This window comes from Pollicipes pollicipes, unplaced genomic scaffold (genome assembly GCF_011947565.3).
Source record: "Pollicipes pollicipes isolate AB1234 unplaced genomic scaffold, Ppol_2.1 Scaffold_4002;HRSCAF=4701_pilon_pilon_pilon, whole genome shotgun sequence".
Classification (NCBI taxonomy): domain Eukaryota; kingdom Metazoa; phylum Arthropoda; class Thecostraca; order Pollicipedomorpha; family Pollicipedidae; genus Pollicipes; species Pollicipes pollicipes.
Window position 1 is genome coordinate 42,278,175 of NW_023596420.1, and position 13,670 is coordinate 42,291,844.

Consider the following 13,670-nt stretch of genomic DNA (forward strand, 5'->3'; position numbering starts at 1 on the left):
GAGGACTGCTTTCTTATAACGTCACAAATAGTCGAGCAGTTGTCATCACATCGACGTGGGGGGTCATACGAAACATCTCCCAATGGCAGCGGCGCCAGAGAGCCGTCTGGACGTCAGCTGACTCTAGAACTTGAGCTCATCTCGCGAGACTGGGTGCATCGCTCTCATGTCAGACCGAGTGGCACGTTCTCACACAGCCCACACACTATGAGAGGAAAGCTGACGGCCTTGGACTGGACAAACGGCGAGAACGAGCCACGAAGCCTCCCTCCGAATGGCAGGTGTGCTCTCCCTGAACCGACGTCGGCCGACGACCATACGCCAGCCGAAGTTAGTCGTAGATCATTGCATTTGTGTTGGTTCTGTTTATCACTTTTGGAAACGTGAGGCCGAACGATGCAGAATTGGGTTTTAAGCGTTCTTTTTGCGTGCATTGAGTAAATAGTTATTGTGAACGTCATTTTCATAATTGGCATTCAGCGTCGATATCAGTTTGCCCCCCTCCCCCGGACACTCAAGCTATTATATATATATATATATATATATATATACATATATATATATATATATACGCATAAATATATATGTATATGTTATGTCTTGTGGGGCATTTGACACTTACATTTAAACTTCTCTTGCGAAACTACGCCGCTAAAGACGTACCCTTGATATGCATTTACGAACATGCCTAAATATGTCCTCCACCGGCCCGCCCACCACGCGCGGCCGCTGATTGGTAAACCGGACGACCAAGACTGCGCCGACGACAGCCCATTCAAAGACGTCTGCGCAGATCCGCCGGGCTTTGCAATAAATCACAGGCCGATCAATCAATCACCAATCCTAATGGGTCGAGAGATATATCGTGTCTCAACGTTATGACAATGGGACTATTTGATGTGATTGATAAGGTCCGACGTAAGCGGAACCCGAATGTATGATAAGATCATGATAGTCCATGTTTGTCCACCTCATCTCAGCTCGGACCCGGGACTGGTGACCAAAATAGGGTGCCTCTGCACGCAGTGGTGATGTTACTGCTCTGCCCTGTTTGCAGCGTGCGTTCTGGCGCGACTGTGGAAGCAATGTGAGCGGCTTATAAACAAGCATGCCTCGGTGCGCCAGCAGCCAATGCAGCGGCGGCTGCGTTTCACCATGTGTCGCAGCGACCGCCCAGTGTTCCGCCACAGCCAGCCGTCCCGCGAACGTAAGCAAACAGGCTGTCTGGCACTATCGCGGGCGGTAAACACAAGGCCCTTGGCCGGCCGTGCCCTGCTCCGGCCGCCACGTCACCGGTTCGGGCGCGACCTCGCGCGGTCACCCCAGGGACAACCCCGCTCACCAGGCGGCGGTGTCAGACCGCCGGCGGCCGACCCGCCCCCGGGCCCGCCCACCGCGCGCGGCCGCTGATTGGTGGAGCGGGTCGCCCACGTGCGGCGCCTGCGGCGGCCGCGGGCTGGCGCTTCGCCCCGCCCTCTCCAGCTCGGTGCGTCGCCGGCTGGCCCGCGGCGGAGCGTGGACAGGATGCAGGATGCGTGCGGCGGCGCCTGCCATCCGGCCACGCCCCCGACCCTTTACCACCACCGCGGTCACGCCCCCTGCCGCCAACACATAAACACATTGCGGGCGCGCAGTGAGGTTTGTCTAATTGCTCGTGACAGGCGTACACGTTGCGCCACGATGTGGATATAAGGGTCATCTGGCGTGATGGGCCTTGTGGGTGCGGCTGTACCGTCTCACAACACAGTCCCGCATGGTTTATGTACGTAACAGGGCGCAAGGTATGCCCCTATTTACAATGTGCATGGTCCTGTGTGGCGTTGCAGTGGCGTTCCCGAGAGCCTCCGGGTCTGTTGGTGAGTGGTGACCATTGCTCCCCATGCCCCACACCGATTCAGGTCACAGAGCCTGGGACGATGGGATGTGTTTGGGAAGCTCAAGATCACGAGAATATGTGCGAGCCCCAAGAAATGTCGGGAAGACACTTCGGGGCATGTCATAAATATTACAGAAGGAAGATAATGAAATATTATGCCATTTTTGCCAAACTACAATGAATTGTATTTTTAAAGATCATTGAGGCAAAAGGAGTAAAGTTAGGTGTTAAGAACTGAATCGTTCAACCTCCTTGATCGCTCAGAAAGCGTTCAAAAATAGTACACAGCTGGGTGGAAAGGGCCGCATGGATTAGCGACGATTAGTTACTAATCAGGCAATAGGACGTTAGGAAATCAGAAGACGTCAAACCATTGGCGAAAACTTCACACATGACACGCGATTTCGGCAAAACAAACCCCTTCCGGTGAGGACCTCTGGCCCGCTGACGTACCGCCCTGCCAGCGACTGGTTGGCGGCCCGGTCAGTCCCCACTGGCCGCGCAGTGACCTCACACGGGCACGGCTACTGCCGAACGGGAGCAAACGCCGGAGGGGTGCTGGCCGACGGCGCGCAGGCGCCGAACACGAGCGCGCTTATCCGGCCGGAATCGGGGGCGTATGGAACGATAAGCCTTCAACAGGTCATGCAAGCGAGCTCGTGCAAATGTCAGCCCGCGTGACCCGGCGGCGCGGTAGCACCACGTGGTGGCGGCTGAATGGGACCCGGGCAGGATCCCTCGCCGGCCAAGACCGATGAAGTCCGCCGGCGCCAGCGGACCATGTAACCTTATGTATATCGCTTACAAAGGGGTTTGCGTAGGATCTGTTTGCATTTTATCTCCATTGTTTCCGTTCGATTCGGCTTCCAGCCTTCAGCTAATTCCGTAAGGCTGTCGTTTTCCACTTCAAGTGCTTTCAATCGTGGGGGTTTGATAGGCCAGCCACCAACCAAATACACGGAGGGACGGAATACCACGGCGACGCAGGCCGTCACAGGATCGGAGCCAAATGCACAGATACATGCGTGACCAATACCACTGTTAGCGCGCACGAGTATTTCGCACTTTTTATGCGCCTTTCCTCAATCCATCACCTCAACAATTTGTTCGGCTGGGGTTTGGACAGCTTCAGCCGATCAGGCGCCCTGTGACCTAGAGCACGATACGATCCGACCGGGTTCGAACCGGGCCGCCATTCCAGCAGCGACTGAACATACAGCTGCAACGGTGCAAAAAGGTGTATGGGGATGCACAAAGGTGTATATAGATGTGTATGTGCAGTGGTGCAACGGTGCAAAAAGGTGTATGGAGATCTGCCTGGTAACGACTCCTGGAGCGATGCAGCGCAGTCTGAAAGCCAAACCTGAGCCCCGGAATGGTTGACCAGCCATGCCAGATCCTGTGACGTCACAAGCGCTGAATGGAACTGACCTGGTGTGACCTGATGCAAACATTATGCAAAAAACCTGATGCGACGCGACATACGGGACGCATCAGGTGTGGATTGATGAGCACACAAGTTGACCTTACGTGACCAGTCATGAGGACATAAAGTGGTTTGCTCCTATGCGAGTGTCTGACCTTGTGTAACCTGATACACAAATCGACCTGTAACCAATTGCGTTAAGAGAGCATGGCGCACAGTTCTGGCGTAGGGAGTAGCTGTCCAAGTTTTTACTTCGTGTCAGGTTGCCTAGTGTAAAAGCAATTATTTACTTCAACATCGAATTTTACTATTCACAGGAGCAAGCGGGTTAGGATTCTTCTACACACTTCAGCAACCACCCGCCAGGTTTCATAAACGCAACTGATTTGGCCGCTGAGTAAAATTTTACGTCGAAAGTGAAGTAAAATAAAAAGATGCCCTGCATCGTGGTAAAATGAACAGCTGTGGTCATAGAAGAGCCAGCGCAAAATCAAGAGCAGAGGCGTAAGACGTTTTTCGAACGGATGAACATACGTGGGAAATGTCTAGATCATTCCGGAAAATACGTTTATTTTACTTGCATCTCTGATGGTGGTGACTGTCCTACGTTTTCTATATGAACAAGCATGGGTTTCAAACCGCCTGGTTTTCCCGACACCGTAACTACATGACGACGAGTGTTTTGGTCATTTGCTTTGGCATTGCCGTTGTGCCGGCTAAGTTGATGTCAAATGGAAAGATGATTTTCATTTTACCTACACATAAATATCATGACGACTGGCGGAGTGCGAGGATCTGCAGCATATATCAGAGGCGTAACAGCTTGTTGTTCTTAAAACGAGCCCTCCAGCCTTACACTCGCATACTTTTTTGTCTTTACATCACACGCCAATGCTCGTAATCCCCCCATGCTTCCAGGAACTGTTTTCAGATCTCTGCTGTGATCTGATAGGTTAAATCGGCCCTGATTTAGCCCACCTCGCCCGGCGGCACCGTGCACTAGCACCGTGCGAACAGCTGCTCACCGTGCTCAGGTGAATGATGTGAAAGTAATTCTGCCACATGTGAAGGCAGATTGATAGTTATGTATGAGGTAATTGTGATAAGCATTGGTCATAGATAGGCATGATATGATGTATGATGGATATGATGTACCATATCCATGGCTGGTACTGTTGGCACCATCAGCCGGACGTCAATACGTCATCTCGTTTATGCTGCGTGTAGTGCACTCATCGCATTGCACGCGCAACATGTGGCAGTAGCGAGGAAATCTCACGCTATTGGAAAGGAATGCCACGTGTAATAACCAACAAGACATGTGGTTTGTTTACTACGTCGCAGGCTATGCAAAGAATGTTTGGAAACATAAAAATGTAGTGGGACCTTAATTTCAGGTTCTTTGTATCCGGCCGGGTTTATTTGCTTGTGGCTGACGGCCTTTAGACTGCCGAAGACGACTGCATGCCACGTCATCCATCGTGCAAGCGCGGCAATACAGGCTCGACTAGCTGGCGCCGTGGCGTGCCCGACTGGACAAGAGCTCCAAAAAGCCCAGATAAAATTTTTTTCCGTAGGCAGGGCCTTCTGGCTGTTGCAGGCAAGTGGCCTGCTGCCAACGAAACACATCCGCACGACGGCCCTACACCTATCACGCCTTGGATCGCCCTAATCGTCACGTTCACCCATCACGCACACCGTCAAGTAGCGCTCCACACCTCACAATCGTGACGTTATTTCGAAGGTATTTGTTGCGATTGGTCGCCAAACGATGCACGTGTAATTCTACAGTTTTGTCCTCTAGTTTGGGTGAAGCTCTCCGCTCCGTTCTGCATTCAGAAAGGAATCTCATGCTTCCGGATATGTATTTCAGGGTGCGGAGATGGGACGCACGTGAACTTCCTCGTGGCAACCGATAAAGTCGACCGGTATACGAACCGCAAAGGGCAAACGAGCCTTAACGTGATGGTCGCCGCTGGACCGGACAGTGAGGTGCTCGCCCTCCCGGCCCACGAGACCGGCCATGTCCATGACGCCCCTGTTTCGCGGACGTCTGGCGCGATCGAGTTGTAAATGTCGTGCTTTTGTGAAGAAACGATGCTTGCGATTAGCTCATACATATTTAAACGTCACGTGCTGACGCAACTTAATTGCAAGCTTTTGGTTTAAGCATGCCATCAGCTATGGCGCTGTCTTACATGCTTCCTTATACGCATCATTGCGTGTTGCCATCATGTGCTAAGCAAAGTGGTCATTCTATAGAGAATGGTGATCAAACATCCCAAGTCGACTGGCGGTAAAAAAATGCAAAAGAGCGCCAGTCATGGCTGCACTGTTTGTGTCAACTGTATGTCGTTATTTCAACTGCTGCAGCTTTGAGAACGGAGGGCCAGCGGCCGGCACTCTCATCCTCGGCAACAGCGCCTACCTCAACCTATCCTGACTTATCGCGCTCGTTCCGGGTCCAAAACAGCCGAAGAAAGTGGGGGGGGGGGGGGGGGGTAAGTGTTGAGCATGGGCGCTTTTCATCGATAATTCGCCGAAGTACCTAGAAGGATAACCGCCGCCAGGGGCGCTTGCCCGCCACAAATATGGTTGTCATTGACAAGGAACGGGCGTGCCGGGGAAATTACTTCAGCCTCGACATTTTACGATCCTTTTCGGAGCGGTGATGCCGGTTTGTAAAACCCGCAAGGGAAGTAGGAAGCTACGCCGAAATTACTTCGGCCCGCCAGGGGTCGGAGGTAACTTTCATTTATGAAACTGGGTCCTGGTCCCAGCCACCGCAGATAAGCCTGGACCGAACTGGAACGACCGAACTGCCGACCTGTCGTGACCAACCCTGCCTCCCCGCCGGCCTGGCCTTGCCCACATTGCCCTCCCTCATCTGACCCAGCCCGGCCTCTGACCCGCCCTCGGCCGCCACTGACCTGGTCCGCCTCGCCCTCCCCTCATCTGACCCCGCCCGGCCTCTGACCCGCCCTCGGTCGCCACTGACCTGGTCCGCCTCGCCCTCCCCTCATCTGACCCAGCCCGGCCTCTGACCCGCCCTCGGCCGCCACTGACCTGGTCCGCCTTGCCGTAGGGGATGGAGCGTCGGCTGCCGTCCGGGTTATGGATCATCCGTCCGTACATCGGGATGCCGTGCTGCTCGATGACCTTCTGCTCCAGACCGACCCGGGCGAGCGCGCTGCGGCCGCGGAAGCTCAGCGCCAGGTTGATGCTGCGCCCCGCCACGTGCTCCATCTGGCGGATGTCTGCCGGTGCGGAAGACACCGCTGTCGGTGCGTCGAGGGATGGCTGGGATCGACAGGCCAGGCTCGCACGCAGCTGGCCACGACGGTGCTCAGAGCCGCAGCAGCCGCAGCCGGCCGCCACGAGGAGCTTCGTTTAACAGCGCTTAGTGCTGTTAAACAGTGCTTAAACTTAGTGCTGCGTTGCAAGAGGAACGGCAGCAGAGTCAGTTTAAGTCAAGACGGCGCGTGCGAAACAACATAAGGGAATGAATCACGGTGCTGCGGTGGTGAACGAGCCACGGTGCCCACAGGTAAGGTCTAGCGAACTTGGCTCGGCCGCACAGACACGAGTGAAGCATGCGCCGGGGGCAGACCAACATGCCCCAAGACAGGCACGATTTTGGCATTTTTTTCCATGGCCAGAAATAACCGAAAATTCCATGGCCTGCAGATGTTGACCATGGCAGTTCGGAATATAATACGCTGCAAGAAACCGAAAACAAAAATGATCTTCCGATCATTAACGCGAGCTCAAACATAACCACCAGCTGCAGTGAACTGCCTTGATCATATCACACGCAAAAACTGACAAGTCAGCTCACAGGCATGCCGTGAGCTTGTTTACCACCCAAGATACGCTGCCACGCTTCATCGGCGCCGGCCTTGGGGGTCCGACAGCGGCCGTATTCCTAATGGACCAGGCCGACAGCGGCCACACGCACGCGTGCTGACGTGCCCCGCCAGGGCCTTGGAGACGGCCGGGAGCAAGGCCACGTGCCCTGGCCGGCCCGGAATCCGCCGGCTGGATCGTCTGATCCCGATCGGTTCCGGGCCCGGGTCTGAGCCGCTTAGAAACGTCCGGTCTCGACAGATGGTGGCATGTTTTCGTGTGATACCCTTCCAGGCGTGCGTCGATTTCATGCCTGCTGAATTCGTACCGGACAGTGGTTGTAATATCCTCAAACCGATCCAAGGCATCGGCCGTTAGTCATGAAAAAAATGCATCGCGTAGATCTGATCTCTAAAATCTGACCAGGTGCGTCAGACGCTTACACCTGCGTGGCAGGGGACCTGCCCCTTACGGCCGCCTGTGGTGAGTCACAGCTTGACCACCCGTCCCATGAGGGTCCCACCATCCGGAACGAGGGTCCCAACAGCCGCCCCGTGGGGGTATCCCGCCGCGGTCCTGGGTGCGGTCCTGATCTCACCGCGCTCACACAATGCACGGCACCTGTCGGTACCGAGCGTGATCCCTCCCCACCATCGTCACCGGTGGCTTAATTTCCACACCAGCCGAAGGCGAGGACACGCTCCTAATCGCCTCCCCAGGCCGGGGCCAGCCCGACCCCGCTGCCGCGCCTCACGCCGCCGGCCGCCCGCGCGGCCGGCTTCTGATCCGGCCACCTGAGCCGCAGCGGCGGCTCCCCTGTCGTCTCGCCGGTAAGCGAAGCCGGCGCGTCGGCGCCCGGTGGGAGCGCGTCGACCGCGACGCGGCCGCAGCCGGCTCCGGTTCGCCGCCGCCGCCCCGGCAGCCGGCTCGAGTTACCGGCTCGGGCGCAGTCGGCCCGGCGCGCTGCGGCCGCCTCCACACGCGACGCCGCCGCCCGACGGTGAGCGGCGCCGGCGCCAGGGGGCGCTGCTTTCCGAGAACTCCACCGGTCGGCGGTGCTCAATGGATGGCAAGGCCATTCAACACTCTGGATGCACATATCTGATGTGCAGCTCCCGTTAGGTGTGGAGCTGATGCCCAGGAGCTATCCGGAGGGCTCGGGTGCCCGGCGCCCATCTGACGGTGCGTTTGGTCCCGACGCCAACCCAGTGTCCCGCCAGTGGTGCGTGATCGCGTGCTGCCGGATGCACGGCACGAGGAACCAAAACCCAAGCATGAACTTTTAACCGTTGGACTGCTGACTATTTGCTGATTGACACAGACATCGACATTGACGATTGGCACCCAACTCGATGACACGGCCGAGAGGCGATCAAGCAAATGCAGTCGGACGGACGCATGTAACGTTATGTTTATGAGATAGCGGCCAGGCATTTGCCATGCTCGCGAACATGCAGCAAGGCCTACACGAACTACAGTAGCTGGAGCCACTTCAGACTACAATCTGTTCTGGTTGGGGCCATGCGTCTCGTATTTGTAAGTTCGTTCACAAGAGTTTGAGTTAGCTGACGGATGCCTCATTGTTTGTGTTACGGCACTGGCCTCTTGAAGTTGCTCATTTATTCGTCACCTGAAATTGGCGTTACGCTCGTGCTACTTGCTCGCCGTTCGTGAAGCTACGTGAGGGCACCTATAACCCACTGACGTCGCAATGCAATATAGTATTGACGTACTGAATTTCTATTTAATAGCGACTCAGTGCTGCTTAGTAAAAGCAAGGCGTGCCACTCGTCCTGCACCTCGATAATATGCATGCAGCCAATGCTTACGAAACGGCAGGATTATTCTGGTGATGGATCTCCTCTGCACCAGGCCAAGGCTGCCCTGCTCCATTTTGCACACCTTATTCTGACGTGTGATGCAAAGTTGGACATCAGATATATATATATATATATATATATAAATGAATAATGTTAAACTCTATTTTAAGACGTAGTTTTACACTCTTGTAAAATATACATTTATACATCATCCCAATAAATTACATAACACAAAAAATGTTGGATAATACAACACATGACAAGCGTACTAAACGAGCACAAATGCTATTCTTCACTGCCGACTGCACAGAAAACACATCCACGCGCGGAAGTTACGTACCATCTCTGTACTCATACAGGTGTACCTCCACGCCGTGCCGTGCCAGATAGCAGGCATTCAGCGCTCCCACCTGCCAGGCCACAGAACCAGCGTCACCTCAGAGTGGTGCGTCGAGCGCACTCTCTCCCCTTCCTCCCGCGTCAACCCAGAGCGGTGAGTCGAGCGCACCCCCTCCCCGTCCTCCCGCGTCAACCCAGAGCGGTGAGTCGATCGCACCCCCTCCCCGTCCTCCCGCGTCATCCCAGAGCGGTGAGTCGAGCGCACTCTCTCCCCTTCCTCCCGCGTCACCCCAGAGCGGTGAGTCGAGCGCACCCCCTCCACTCCCTCCCGCGTCATCCCAGAGCGGTGAGTCGAGCGCACTCTCTCCCCTTCCTCCCGCGTCACCCCAGAGCGGTGAGTCGAGCGCACCCCCTCCACTCCCTCCCGCGTCACCCCAGGGCGGTAAGCCGAGCGCACTCCGTCCTCTTCCTCCCGCGTCACCCCAGCGCGGTGAGTCGAGCGCACTCCCTCCTCTTCCTCCTTTGTCACCCCAGAGCGGAGTGTCGAGCTCACTACAGAGCGGTACATTAAGCGCACCCCTTTCCCTCCTCTCTCCCGTTACCCCAGAGCGGTACGTCGAGCACACTCGCCTCCCCCTCCTCAGAAGCACTCCAGAGCGGTACATTGAGCACACACTCCTCTCCCTCCTACCGCGTCACCCCAGAGCCGTGTCCTCCAGCGTCGCCCCTGGCGCGCCGTACCTGCCGCAGCATGGATGGCGGGCTGCACAACCGGCGGCCGGTCCCAGCGTGGGCGATCGGTCAATTAGACCCCCCCCCCCACGCCTCCAGGATCCTTCAGCCACGTAGGAGGACCGCGTTGACGACCGGCCAACAGCCAGCACGGTTCGCAGAAGGACGGTCAGGGGAGCGCCATTTCGAACGTCAGATGGCTGGATAAACCCGGGGCTGGCCGGTTCCCAGGTCACACCGGCCCCCCAGCGCCGCGGCCGCCGCCGCCGCCGCCGGTACTCACCAGTCCACCGCCAACGATCGCCACCTTCTTCTCGCCCGAGGCGATGATCCTGTTGTTGCCCACGTCTCCGTTCATGGCGGCGCGCCTCGTTTCCCCGCCGTACCGTCCAGCGGCGTTCCCAGTCACAGACCGAATGGCCGGTGGCAGAGGCCGCGCCAGCCGCCCGGCCGATCAGCTGATCGCGGCGGCCGGCACTACGCGTTGCCAACGGCCGGCAGAGACACCTGGCGGCGGTGCGGCGTAACAGGGTCCAAGCTGGGTCGATCGTTCTCGAGGAGCGGTCGGCCAGCGGGTCACAAATTTATAGCCGCGGGCCTAGCAACAGCGAGGCTGGGTGGCTTGCGGCTGTTGTAGTTTCGAGCTGAGACGAAGCTGACATGCGGGGATGCCCAGACGCAAAAACGTGTGATACTGTTCGTTGTTGCGCGAGGAATCAGCAAGGACCGCAAAACCCTTATGTGGCTGATCCCGGATCGGAAACGACTGCGGAATTAACCGACGTTTGGACGGGTCAAGGTGAAGTCGAAGTTTGGAGTTGTGTTGTCGGTCGGAGTCAGTTGGGTGAACCAGATCGTCAGTGAGTCGACTGAGACACAAATATACGCATGATTGTACATTCATACTCACACCTAGGCGCACACAATAATTCATACACGTATGCAAATATATTATAATTAGTCCGTCCCAGTGGCTCAGTTGGTTAGAGCACCTGTCTTCCGATCCACCCATCCGTGGCGGGGTGGGTTCGAGTCGCTTTAGGACGCTCGCTGTTTGCCCTCGACAGGTATGGCCTACGGCCGGTGGCAGTGGTCGCGTTGAAGGTCAGTTGACATCAGAGGGTAGGACGGACCGTGTCGAGCATTGCGGCACGTTAAGCTTTCGAACCCAAATTCTGCCCTTGACATGGAATTGCGCGATCGGGTGGTAGGGGTCAGGGTTCGCACAACAAGCACTGCTTAGCGTGAGCTCTGATCCCTGAAATCCAGCCATTCAAAGAGTTCGGACCAAATCTTTAAAAAATATAATCAAAATAAATGCATCTATAAGAGCTTTAAAAACATAACATAACGGGTTACCTCCGATTCCATTGCCACATGAACCGACTTCATTGGAATCCGTGTCGTCTGAATCGGCTATCGGAATCAGTCCTAACAACAAACAATAGATCATTACGCCAGAACCGGAATCGATTCAAAGTTCTGCTGATCCCCACCAGAAGCCCAGATTAGAATCACCTGCATGCGCTGTGATTCACACTCGGAATCATCTCCCCTGAAGCGAAATGGAGCGTGAAAGTCAAAACGAAGTGATGCGGAATTTAACTGCGTCTCACCGTGATCAGTTGTTGCGATGTTCCAGTTTGCGAGATGGCTGGCGTTCCGAGCATGGCTCAGCTAACCACCAGCTGCCACCATATTGTTAACTATCGTCCATCAAAACCCTTCCAATTGAAATGAGTATTTTCTTGGCGCACTGCACATATAAGTCATAATTATCCAACGCGAAGCTACAATGGAACAACAATCTACCATGGAACTGCATTCTACTAACATCCCACGCGTTCAAAAAGCAGTTCCTTTATGACGACCCTTTGGGCGCCACCATCTTGGTACGCAGTCTTGTAGCTCTCCTCCCTGCTAACACGTGCCATGACATGCATGGCACCGCACGCCCGTCTGGACTGACTGAGCAGTCACGCAAAAGCGCAAGCCAGAAGCGCTGCATTCCGAGAACGCGGCGTCAGTGGCGCGGCACCGTGATTACGCCACTCCACCTCCATCTGCCTTAAAACGGCCGACCGCAGATGACGTGACGCGACGTGACGTGACGCGGAGCGCGCCACTGCCACCACGAGGAAAACCCCGCCTTGTATCTCCACGTCTGCGGCGCCCCGACGTCGCTCGACCGCGCACGTCGATGCGCATCGACCGGACGCGCCCGGTCGCCAGCCGAAGGTGAGCGCGCGCGGCCCGGGTCAGCGCGCGCGGCCCGGGTCAGCGGGGCGGCACTCCCGTGCGGCGTCACGGCCGGGAGACGTCCTGCCGCACCAGATGGCCGCTTCCCGGTGGCAGATGGGTTTGAAGCGGTGCGATGGGCGTCCCGCGGGTGTCCTTTAAATTATCGGGCTTCGAATGCGCTCGTTTTCATCTGATGAACACCTGTGCACACGACACGTTGAGAGGATAACCCCATTGGAGGTATACAACTGAGTATGTTTATGCCTATTCGCCATGTCAGCGCTCGGACATGGACCGCGCAGGCCTTCTTCACGGCAAAAGCATTCACAATGACAGCTCAAATCTGCTCTCAATGCTGCATCCAGGGGCGCAATCGTTCGCACTTTTTGGTCTTTTCCTCGCAGCATTTCCCTCCGTGGCTCGGCGACTGGACGGTGTTGTGTATTGGTCGTTCCGGTAAGACCACTGAACAGATCGGGGGCCAGCCTCCCCTGCATCGGGTTTTCATGCAGTGCATTTCTGGAGAGGACGCAAGAATGCTGTCCGCGTTACATAAGGCGACATCTCCACTACGTGAAGTTGCTCTGCAGCGCTCTAGTACCCGTTGACATTTCCATGTGGAGGCCTGGGCGACCAGGTCCCATTCGCCGCCAGGCCACTTCTGTATATAAGCCACGCGATTCTTCGCGTTCGCAGCAGTCAGCGACACGAGTTGTGACACTAGCTCGCATGACACGAGCTTGTAACCTTTTTTTCTGTGGAACGCTGCCGCTCTGGCCCAATATTCATGGCGATTTGCATCTGATTTGCGGGAGTCATCAGTCCGGCTCAGACCTCACACGCACACAGCCATGAGCACGCCAATCGCAAACAGATCAGCACCCGGGACGAAACAAACGCGCACCTGTTTCCACCTTTATTAGGCAGTCCGGTTAGCCTGTTTAAATACAAAAAAGTTTGTACTGGACAGAATTGGCTCATACATACAAAGATGAGGGACAGGCGGGGCACGGCGACGGCGGAGTGGAGGGAGAAGGGGGCAGGGCACGACCTCGCCCGGGGCGAGATCGTCGGTCGGTCGCGCGCGACGAAGCGACGCACAAACCCGCGACACGAGTACGTGCCGGGGCACGCCCAAGCATGGGCCAGATCAAAAGTGCCGCCAACGGGCCGGGATAACCAAACCACCACGGCGCCGAGGCGGCACCAGCGAACGCGAACTGAAACAAGGCGGAGGCTACACAGGCTGCTAACGCGGCGGACACCGTGCGGCGGCCGGCCAGCGGTCGGCGCCTAAAACAATAAATAACCGCTGTCCAGAAACTCAACAAACACATCCGGGCTCGGAGAAGCGGGGTATTCGGATGGCGTAACCAACAAAACGGGGAGA

At 56.2% G+C, this 13,670-nt stretch overlaps 1 protein-coding gene across 2 annotated transcripts in view; it reads right to left on the bottom strand.

Moving 5' to 3' along the window:
- cn (Kynurenine 3-monooxygenase cn) overlaps positions 1–10,467 on the bottom strand; it is a 122,721-nt gene extending 112,254 nt beyond the window's left edge. The window contains exons 1-3 of one of the 2 annotated variants that reach the window (XM_037217037.1): positions 10,323–10,467; positions 9,309–9,378; positions 6,369–6,559 (exon numbers count right to left, since the gene is read on the bottom strand). In XM_037217037.1, coding sequence (XP_037072932.1) covers positions 6,369–6,559; positions 9,309–9,378; positions 10,323–10,397 — 336 coding nt within the window. In that variant the 5' untranslated portion in view covers positions 10,398–10,467. The remainder of the gene's footprint in view (positions 1–6,368; positions 6,560–9,308; positions 9,379–10,322) is intronic. The other variant, XM_037217038.1, reaches the window with a different exon arrangement.
- Positions 10,468–13,670: the final 3,203 nt, after the last annotated feature.